The following is an 11,272-nucleotide window of genomic DNA, read 5'->3' as shown; positions in this document are numbered from 1 at the left end:
AAAATACATTTTTTATCAAAAATAAATTTGATATTTTGTAGAATATTGGATTTGGATTTGGTGTATATTTACATTTTAGTCATTTAGCAGACGCTCTTATCCAGAGCGACTTACAGTTAGTGCATTCATCTTAAGATAGCCAGGTGGGACAACCACATATCTCAGGCAATAAAGTAGCTATCAGCAAAGTCAGTGCTAGTTGGGGGGGAAAAGTCAAGTGTGAGTGTTAGTTTACGGGGGTCAATGGGCAGGAAGATGGGCAGGGACTCTGCTGTCCTAGTTCCAGGGAGAAGCTGGTTCCACCACTGGGGTGCCAGGACAGAGAAGCGCTTTGACCTGGCTGAGTGGGAGCTGCCCTCCAGTAGGGGTGGGAGGGCCAAGAGACCAGAGGTGGCAGAATGGAGTACTCGGGTTGGAGTGTAAGGTTTGAGCATAGCCTGAAGGTAGGGAGGGGCAGTTCCTCTTGCTGCTCCATAGGCAAGTACCATGGTCTTGTAGTGGATGCGAGCTTCGACTGGAAGCCAGTGGAGTGTTCGGAGGAGTGGTGTGACATGGGAGAACATTTACATTTTACATTTACGTCATTTAGCTCTTATCCAGAGCGACTTACAAGTTGGTGCATTCACCCTATAGCCAGTGGGATAACCACTTTACAATATTTTTTTTTTTTTTTTTTTAGTGGGGGGGGGATAGAAGGATTACTTTATCCTATCCCAGGTATTCCTTAAAGAGGTGGGGTTTCAAATGTCTCCGGAAGGTGGTGAGTGACTCCGCTGTCCTGGCGTCGTGAGGGAGCTTGTTCCACCATTGGGGTGCCAGAGCAGCGAACAGTTTTGACTGGCCTGAGTGGGAACTATGCTTCCCGCAGAGGAAGGGAGCCAGCAGGCCAGAGGTGGATGAACGCAATGCCCTCGTTTGGGTGTAGGGACTGATCAGAGCCTGAAGGTACAGAGGTGCCGTTCCCCTCACAGCTCCATAGGCAAGCACCATGGTCTTGTAACAGATGCGAGCTTCAACTGGAAGCCAGTGGAGTGTGCGGAGGAGCGGGGTGACGTGAGAGAACTTGGAAGGTTGAACACCAGACGGGCTGCGGCATTCTGGATGAGTTGTAGGGGTTTAATGGCACAGGCAGGGAGCCCAGCCAACAGCGAGTTGCAGTAATCCAGACGGGAGATGACAAGTGCCTGGATTAGGACCTGTGCCGCTTCCTGTGTAAGGCAGGGTCGTACTCTCCGAATGTTGTAGAGCATGAACCTGCAGGATCGGGTCACCGCCTTGATGTTAGCGGAGAACGACAGGGTGTTGTCCAGGGTCACGCCAAGGCTCTTCGCACTCTGGGAGGAGGACACAACGGAGTTGTCAACCGTGATGGAGAGATCATGGAACGGGCAGTCCTTCCCCGGGAGGAAGAGCAGCTCCGTCTTGCCAAGGTTCAGCTTGAGGTGGTGATCCGTCATCCATACTGATATGTCTGCCAGACATGCAGAGATGCGATTCGCCACCTGGTTATCAGAAGGGGGAAAGGAGATGATTAGTTGTGTATCGTCAGCGTAGCAATGATAGGAGAGGCCATGTGAGGATATGACAGAGCCAAGTGACTTGGTGTATAGGGAGAATAGGAGAGGGCCTAGAACTGAGCCCTGGGGGACACCAGTGGTGAGAGCACGTGGTGCGGAGACAGCTTCTCGCCACGCCACTTGGTAGGAGCGACCGGTCAGGTAGGACGCAATCCAGGAGTGAGCCGCGCCAGAGATGCCCAACTCGGAGAGGGTGGAGAGGAGGATCTGATGGTTCACAGTATCAAAGGCAGCAGACAGGTCTAGAAGGACAAGAGCAGAGGAGAGAGAGTTAGCTTTAGCAGTGCGGAGAGCCTCCGTGACACAGAGAAGAGCAGTCTCAGTTGAATGACCAGTCCTGATGACCGGAGAACTTGGGAAGATTGAACACCAGGTGGAGGAAAAGCAGCTCTGTCTTGTTGAGGATGAGCTTGAGGTGGAGAGCCAACATCCAAGCTGAGATATCTGCCAAGCACGAAGAGACGCGTGTCGCCACCTGGATGTCAGAAGGGGGAAAGGAGAAAAGTAATTAAGTGTCATCCGCATTGCAATGATAGGAGAGACCATGTGAGGATATGACAGAGCCGAGTGACTTGGTGTATAGTGAAAAGAGGAGAGGGCCTAGAACCGAGTCCTGGGGGACACCAGTAGTGACACTATGTGGTGCAGATACAGATCCTATCCACATCACCTGGTAGGAGCGTCCTGCCAGGTAGGATGCAATCCAAGAGTGTGCAGAGCCTGAGACACCCAGCCCTGAGAGGGTGGAGAGGAGGTTCTGATGGTTCTGATAGATCTAGGAGGATGAGAACAGAGGAGAGAGAGTCAGCTTTGGCAGTGCGGAGATCCTCCGTGACACAGAGGAGAGCAGTCTCGGTTGAGTGACCCATCTTGAAGCCTGACTGGTTAGGGTCAAGAAGATCGTTCTGAGAGAGAATGCGAGAGAGTTGGTCAGAGACAGCACGCTAAAGTGTTTTGGAATGAAAAGAAAGAAGGGATACCGGTTTGTAGTTTTTGACGTCAGAGGGGTCGAGTGTTGGTTTCTTGAGGAGGGGAGCAACTTTGGCCATTTTGAAATCAGTGGCGACGCAGCCGGTGATCAGGGATGAGTTTATGAGGGAAGTGAGGGATGGAAGAAGGTCTCCAGAGATGGTCTGGAAAAGGGAGGAGGGGATGGGGTCGAGCAGGCAGGTTGTCGGGTAGCCGGACCTCACCAGTCGCAGGATTTCATCTGGAGAGAGAGGGGAGAAATAGGACAAGGCGTAAGGTAGTTCTGTGTGAGTGGAACCAGTGGACTCGTTAGGCTGATATGTTTGTGATTTCCCTTTTATATCTCAGTAACCTGAATGACAAATTATTTCTAACCCATATTGCATGAATTAAAATTATAATAACATAATTGAATATGGATTTTGCAGCATTGCCTTGCTACCACAGATAAAAGGGAAGACCTACTGAAGGGATCAGCTTCACTGCCTACTTTTACACTTTATATCCTCTGGATGGCAGCAGTGATCTTTACTTCACCATTTGCAGACCTTATCACCCGCGAAAGAGGGACATTTAAATTTGATAACAACAATAACAAACACTCACGTGTTGGGGGAACGTAGAAATTGCAATTCTCTGCGCTTTTGCAGACTTCAAACCAAAGGGCTTGTTTGAGTAGTGTCATTACAGGTTTGCAAAGTGTGCCTAGTTAGACAGAGCTTTCTCACAACTTGAACTTGACAGCATCTGTAGCTTCTCCTGTTGTAGGTAACTAGCTAGCTAGCTAGCTAGCTATGGCTATTGGCCGTGGACAACTTTTCCGCAGTTTCAGAGAGGGTTTGTTGAAGAATGCCCAGCCAACAGAGGGTCGAGGACCGACAGGCAAAGAGAACAGCAGACTCTGCGAGAAAATGACTGGATTTTCCCCGGGCACTCAAAGGTAGGAGTTGTGGGATGTCATCAACTCCTGTTGCACAGTGTGCACTGAACACCAAAAAGCCGGCTTGTAGCTAGCTGACTTCAACTTTTGTTGACTTTTGCTAATTTCAAAATTGTGTTGCATCTCTGTCTTTTTCTATGCTTGACTACAAGTGTGGAACCAGCACCACTGCCACAAAAGAAGAAGAGGAAAAAGAAAGCAGCAAAGGCCAGTGTACCCTGTCAGCCAGTTGTGCCACTGCCAAGGGGACCTCCAAAGTCTACTGGACATGCTGCCAAGCCAGCTGAGTGTACCGCGAATCACATAGAGAGGTAAAAGTGGGTTGCTGTGGTACCCACTTGACACTGATAAAGGGGTTGCATATGTTACTGGTTCCATGCCCTGCAATCTGATTACTTACTCAATTGTGTTTGCACTAGATGGGAAATATCGAGCATTCTAATAAATGTTTGAATCATGTCTAATTGGTGTTTTATTAGGATGCCACCGGAGATCCTTCTGAAGATCCTGTCGTACCTGGATGCCCTCTCTCTCTTCTCCATCGGCTTCATCAACAAGCGATTCTATGAGATGGCCCACAACAAGTAAGGAGTGAAGTACTGGTCACATTGTAGGCTATTCTTCCTCCCTACGGTCTTACAGACTGGTTTTACGTGATCATTTTTGACCCACATTTTTTTCTTGCAGTGGAATGTGGCACAAGATGTACTCTGCAGAGTTTGGACACAGTAAGAAGTGGAGGCCCAAGCGTTTGGATGAGGTTCAGTGCAATTCATATTTCATAACACTCTTTTTTACATATCACACCAAGAACATGAGCATTATATGCTTGTATGCACAGTACTTTTTCTATTATTATTGGTGTTTTCCCCCACCAGGTGCTGGATAAGCTGAGTGCGGTGGTGGTCCAGGAGAGACCAGAGGGCTACTGGAGAAGACTGTACTTCAGGACCATGGCTGGCTTCAACGAGACCAAGTGGAGGAAGGAGTTGAGAGACATCAACCCTTTCACAGGCCTGCCCAGTCAGACTGAAAGAGTCCTCAGGTTAGACAGTTTCTGCAGTCAGTGCTAAAGTTGTACTGCCTCTGTTGTTAAGGCCCATGTATAAAACATACAATTTATAGGGCACACACAAACAGAGGCTCCAATGCTACTGTAATATTGTCAGAACCTACTCATTGGTCCAGATTCAATTAAATTGTCCGCAACTATGTTTACATAGTTACTTTAATGCATTTTGTTCTCCTCTCCCCTGCCTCAGGAGCCAGCGTGTGACCTGGGAGATCACAGTGTCTGACAAGTGGGGGTTGGAGGGGACGTTTGAGCAGAGCCGTGCCTACTTCTCTGACTCGTCCGTGACGGTGTGCTGGAGCAGCGGGCGCTGGCCCTCCTTCCACCAGCTCTCTACCTTACAGCTAGATGGTGTCAAAAGACAAGCTCTCAGCTCCCCTAATATCAATAAGTGAGTGTCGGTCTCTCTCTTTCTCTTTCTCTCTTGTCTCTTCTTGCCTCTGAGTGAAATGCCTGCTCCCCTCTTCTCCCCTCAGGCCTGGCTGGCGGTCTCTGATGGCTAAGTTTGACAGGGACACCATCTCTAAGAGTGGCCAGGTCATTGGTAGAGACCAACTTGTCACCCTGATACTCTTTTCGCCTAGCATCATCATTGGCGTCTGGAGGGTATGTCATCTATATCATATCATAAGAAAATTGCTCGGCTAAGTTAGTTTGTTTCCTGATAAAGATGATAATTTTTGGGATTTCCCTGTGTCATTCTACAGGGCCGGTGGTCCATTGCCTTTGTGATGGCCAGCTTCCACTACCACAGGCTGGTGGAGAGGAGTCTCCTGGGAACCTCGATGTGGTATGCAGCGCACCTGACTCCAGACCAGGCTAGGGTTGAACAAATTGTCTTGACTGTATTCTGTTTTTTCTATTTCAGCAGAAAAGGATGTTGGATGCATGATAGATAGTCATTCATTCTCTCTCTCTCTCTCTCTCTCATTCCCAGCCCCTACTCGATGCCAGAGAACAAGCCTCCTTTCGACGACGCGGACCCTTACTTCGGCCTCCATGGTTACACGCTCCGCATTATACTCCACAACACTCTGACCCAGATCATGGCCGGCCACTTCTCTCAACTCTACTGTAGCAAAAGTAATGAAACCACTACCCAGGGGGTTTCTTTTTTTAGAACCACGTTGGGCCGCTGTACCATACCGCAATCTGTAGTTGACTTTGGTTGTGTGTTGTGGTTGTCCAGGTCAGGTCCATGGTGGTTTCATCCAGCTGAATGTCATCAACAGGGGAAGCCTGTCCCAGCACACCCCTCTCTCTGGCAGGATCAGCCTGCCCTGGAAGTGTGAGGCTCTAGAGGGCACCGTGGAGGTACTGTAGGGGAACACTGACTCCGATTGGTTTAGGTTACACTTTACTGGAACCACCAGGCCTACATGATGGCGTCATTGTAATAACAGAACAGCTGACAAATAGTCTCTCGCGCTCACTCGCTCTCTCTGTCTCTCTATTTCTCTCTCTTTCGCTAGCTTTCAATCCAATTGGTGACAGATTTTCATGCAAATATTGTAAAATCTGCCGTTTCTACCAAACGGACTTGTTGCGGATAAAAATCAGTGTGTGATGACGTAGTGCACACAAAATGTACTTTTTTGCTTAAGTTTTGATGTACCCAATAAAAATCTAAAGTTTAAATTTGTTTCCATCGCATTTTCAACTCTACCAATAGTTTTGTCACAAACTGTTGTGTTAAATAGCAAATGTGCCTACTCTGGCCTTGGCACATGCGCTCTAGCCAACAGCTCTCAGATACAGTGCGGGTAGGCACAGCCTACCCACCATGTCGAATGAACAGATTATCTGTCTGCATTTATAAAGTTGTATCCAAACTTACTGTTTCCATCACAGCTGTCGTGATTTCTTTTCTATTATTTCACTTTTTTTCTCTCTGCATTGTTGGGAAGGACCCGTAAGTATTTCACTGTTAGTCTATACCTGTTTGTTTATGAAACGTGACAAATAAAAATTGATTTGATTTGGAAACATGGTTTATGTCTCTATGTCCCTTTCTCTCTCTGTAGAACTGCTGCATGATGAGCTTGACCCTGATGGATGAGTACCAGAACCCCTTCTGGTGTGTCAGCACGCCCGTGTCTATGACGCTGAACAACAAGGAGCCCTTCTCCGACGACTACGAGGGTCAGCATTTCCTGATCAAGTACCAGGATAAAGAAGGCAAGGTAAACCAACCCCACATGACTCACACATCAGAGGATAGATGAAGAGGCTTCTTTTTGTTTGTTTTTTGTTGGCAAGGTTGGGTTGGTTTACTTGACAAGGACCATGTCAGTGGAAACGTATCTGTACTGTATATATTAAAATTTTACATTAGCACCCATAACTTTTAATGTAAGTAAATGATCACATATGGGGAGCAGCAACCAGTGAGTGGAGATTTGATTTAACAGTAATGTATGTATTCTTTATTATTGTAGGTGAGGATGGACCTTGTGTGGCTGGAAGAGCAGAGACAGTACTTCCTCACTAATCTGGTAGTCTTCATCGCCACGGCCAAAGTCAACAAGCACTTTGGGAGAACCTACTGATGCTGCATGTAGAGGTGGCGCTGTACTACAAAACTCTATCCTAAGGCCTTCATAATGATGACAAAGTGGTGACATAAACAGTCATGACAGCTGACAACTGTTTATGACATCTGTTATGTTGTTGTTATGCAGTATAATGTAGGCCTCATGACAGAAGCTTGAAGTAAAGTGTTGCCACATGCTCAGTTGAGCCTGTATACAGTATGTAAATTGATGACGTAGTTTACTTGAGTGTTTTGTTCTGAGTAAGCTTGAAGTAGTTCAAGCTTGAGGGTTTGCCCCGGCAAGTTTTCATTATTTCTGTATATTTATATAGTTTTATTTGTTTTGTGAATCATTAGTACACATTGGTCAAATGTAATCCTACTTTTTTGAAGTATGTCTTGCCATAGTATAAAGAACAAACTACATGTGAAATGGGTTAACAGAGTTCAACTATTTTGGTTTTGTAAACTTTCTGTTACAGATAGACTATCTGATTCTAGATAAATATTCTGATTTATAAATTTCGGTGTTGTTTTTTTACTCAGCCATAGTGCATGAATTATAAGCACTACTAGCTAAGTGAAAGTAAAACTGGAGGGATCAACCTGTGTGCTACTGTATTACACTTTACATTCTCAGGATGGTAGCAGTGATCTTTACCCCCCAATAGCACTATTTCCAGTCCCGGTAAAGAGCAAAGTACTTTGCTGCAAGTGCTCCCTCACAGCCCTGGCCCTGATTGCTTTTTTTTTCTCTAAGCCGATTGAAGACTTATTACACCAACTGTGCATACTACCTCATTGTTAGAACCTAATCAGGACAACTGCTGATGCCAACTGTCTAACAGCGCAGATCAACTTTCCCTATAAGCATCAATATTATTATCTCTACATACTGACTCCAAATGCCAAAAACATATCCAAGCCTTCATTTATACAAATATTGTTCAATACAGTACAGTAGCTAGCTACAGTAAAGAGTTATTGATTGAGTGGAAAGAACTGCTGCGATTAACTGCTGGGGTTCATCGAGTCGATGCTTCAGTACATTTGGCACAGGGGCCCTGTGTATGTTCTGAAAGCCAGAGAGAAAAAGTGAGAGAGTGGAGATTACGCTCATACATCACAGCATCCTGGTCCCTCCCCGCCCTCTTCTCCTCCGGATCCTGAGTGATCCTGGGGGCCATTGGATGTTTAAAATTCTCAACGACTGACCTCTTCATCTCCGCCACCCATTCTACCTACCACTCCTCCAGAGGGGCGGTACCAAGCATCCATCTTCGGGTGGCCTTTTCTGATAATTATGTTTCACAGGTCCTAATATTGCGGACCCCTCAACCGACAGCAGGGATTACTAAAAAAGAGAAAGATGATAAAGATCAGGTAGATGTGTTTAAATCCCTCACTGTTATTTTGACTGCTTACTTTTGTCTTGAGAATGTGTTCCTGTTTAAAGAAGCTTTACTGACATACAGTCAGTGGCCAGTTTATTAGGTATACCCATCTAGTACCGGGTCGGATCCCCCTTTGCCTCCAGAACAGCCTGAATTTTTCAGGGAATGAAAATGTTGCTCATTTGCTATCAAGGAACCTAACGTGTGCCAGGAAAACCTTCCCCACATCATTACACCACCACCACCTGCCTGTACCGTTGACACCAGGCAGGATGGGGCCATGGACTCATGCTGCTTACGCCAAATCCTGACTCTGCCATCAGTTTCACGTAATAGGAAACGGGATTCGTTGGAGCAGGCAATTATTTTCCACTCCATTTTTGTGAATGGGGTGGTGTACCTAATAAACTGGCTCCTGAGTGTATACCCTGTGTGTGGGTTTGTGTGTGTTCGTATGTGTGTTAGAGTCCTGAATTTATGCTATAGAAAAGCACAACCCTAAGTCAGCACAGGTGGGAAATAGTCAAATAAAAAAGTGAGATCACATGGAATAGCCTTTTATCACTTCAACCCTGCAGGATGTAGCTAAAGGCAGGACTGTGCCCTCCCCTTCATTAGTCTGTGAGAGCAGGTACCGGTGGGAGGACAGGTAGTCTAGCGGTTAAGAGCGTTGGGCCAGTAATCGAAAGGTCGCTGGTTTGAATCCCAGAGCCGACTAGGTGAAAAATCTGTTGATGTGCCCTTGAGCAAGGCACTTAAACCTAATTGGTCCTGTAAGTCGCTCTGGATAAGTGCGTCTGCTAAATGACTAAAATGTAAAAATTCCACTTGGCCTGTAACTCATCCCAGTCTCCTGTGGGGCGGAGTGAGGTGTATGTTGGCCACGCTTCGAGTGCCACATTCATTTGTCATGCCAGTGACGCTGAGAGAAGGCGGCTCAGCCTGGCCCCAGCCATTCATCTTCATCTGGGCTGTTCACAGTGGGCTAGCCACGGGGCATTGCCTCCCATCGCTGCGGCTCTGGAGAGCTCCCAGAGCTACCTCACAAACTCTAGAGAAATCTGCACCATATTCTTGAGCTGCCTATATGGACTGACTGCCAGACTGACTGACTGCTGGACTGAACCTACATTATTGTCAGTCCATATAGGCAGCTCAAGAGTATGGTTCAGATTTCTCTAGAGGTTGTGTGGAGGCCATGTTAACAACAATGTACAGGGCTTCATAAATTATTACTGTCTTAAAAACTTGTATGAGCTAATGATTAGTCATGAGATTCACTATAGCCTACATCACTGTATTGGGCATATTTGATTTACAGTCATCTCTCAGCTCAGATTTGATGGATACAATGAAGTCCATCTCATCATCATTCAGCTAGTGGAGAGGTTGAAGACAGATTAAGACCATAGAGAATGATAGATTTCACTAGTGGCCAAAAGGCAGTTTTAGCATGGGCAGCGCCATTGAGTGCTTCCACCATGCTTCCGTCATTTTAAAGTAGTCAAAGTAGTCAACTGGGTGGGGATTCCTATGGGTTGTAGCCTCAATGGCGCTGCTCATGCTGTCACAGACGCTATAAAGGCACAGATATAAAGATGAGTCCTCTATCTCTATGATTAAGTGGCTTTTAATGTCAATCTCTGAACAGGATTAGTGTCAGCAAAGGTTAACAAAGCCACCAATCATCCAGTGACCTGGGACCTTACAGATCATTCATGGACGTTCTTTTCATGTTTCACCTAGATTGGAATTGGCAGGACTGCAAGTCAGGAAAAGGATCCCAAATATTTTTGAGTATGGGGCAATCGTACGGTTAATGGTAAGTATACTGCTATACAGTCAGGGAAAAAAGTATTTGATCCCCGGCTGATTTTGTACGTTTGCCCACTGACAAAAATTTTTATCAGTCTATAATTTTAATGGTAGGTTTTCTTGAACAGTGAGAGACAGAATAACAACAACAAAATCCAGAAAAACGCATTTCAAAAATGTGATAAATTGATTTGCATTTTAATGAGGGAGTAAGTATTTGACCCCCTCTCAATCAGAAAGATTTCTGGCTCCCAGGTGTCTTTTATACAGGTAACGAGCTGAGATTAGGAGCACACTCTTAAAGGGAGTGCTCCTAATCTCAGCTTGTTACCTGTATAAAAGACACCTGTCCACAGAAGCAATCAATCAATCAGATTCCAAACTCTCCACCATGGCCAAGACCAAAGAGCTCTCCAAGGATGTCAGGGACAAGATTGTAGACCTACACAAGGCTGGAATGGACTACAAGACCATCGCCAAGCAGCTTGGTGAGAAGGTGACAACAGTTTGTGCGATTATTCGCAAATGGAAGAAACACAAAATAACTGTCAATCTCCCTCAGCCTGGGGCTCCATGCAAGATCTCACCTCGTGGAGTTGCAATGATCATGAGAATGGTGAGGAATCAGCCCAAAACTACACGGGAGGATCTTGTCAATGATCTCAAGGCAGCTGGGACCATAGTCACCAAGAAAACAATTGGTAATACACTACGCCGTGAAGGACTGAAATCCTGCAGCGCCTGCAAGGTCCCCCTGCTCAAGAAAGCACATATACATGCCCGTCTGAAATTTGCCAATGAACATCTGAATGATTCAGAGGAGAACTGGGTGAAAGTGTTGTGGTCAGATGAGACCAAAATGGAGCTCTTTGGCATGAACTCAATTCGCCGTGTTTGGAGGAGGAGGAATGCTGCCTATGACCCCAAGAACACCATCCCCACCGTCAAACATGGAGGTGGAAACATTATGCT

General features: G+C 46.2%; 1 protein-coding gene across 1 annotated transcript; it reads left to right on the top strand.

The window, feature by feature from the left end:
• The first annotated feature begins 3,138 nt into the window (after positions 1-3,138).
• Positions 3,139-7,537, top strand: LOC121583336 (F-box only protein 15). The gene is made up of 12 exons (XM_041899515.1): positions 3,139-3,486; positions 3,639-3,797; positions 3,966-4,070; positions 4,174-4,246; positions 4,365-4,531; positions 4,749-4,949; positions 5,035-5,164; positions 5,266-5,348; positions 5,496-5,641; positions 5,748-5,872; positions 6,583-6,741; positions 6,997-7,537. Exons 1-12 carry the CDS (start codon positions 3,341-3,343, stop codon positions 7,105-7,107), a joined length of 1,605 nt encoding a protein of 534 aa, XP_041755449.1. The 5' UTR covers positions 3,139-3,340; the 3' UTR covers positions 7,108-7,537.
• Positions 7,538-11,272: the final 3,735 nt, after the last annotated feature.

This window comes from Coregonus clupeaformis, chromosome 15, assembly GCF_020615455.1.
Source record: "Coregonus clupeaformis isolate EN_2021a chromosome 15, ASM2061545v1, whole genome shotgun sequence".
Taxonomy (NCBI): Eukaryota; Metazoa; Chordata; class Actinopteri; order Salmoniformes; family Salmonidae; genus Coregonus; species Coregonus clupeaformis.
The sequence above is the reverse complement of the archived record's forward strand: the minus strand, read 5'-3'. Positions and strand labels throughout refer to the sequence as shown.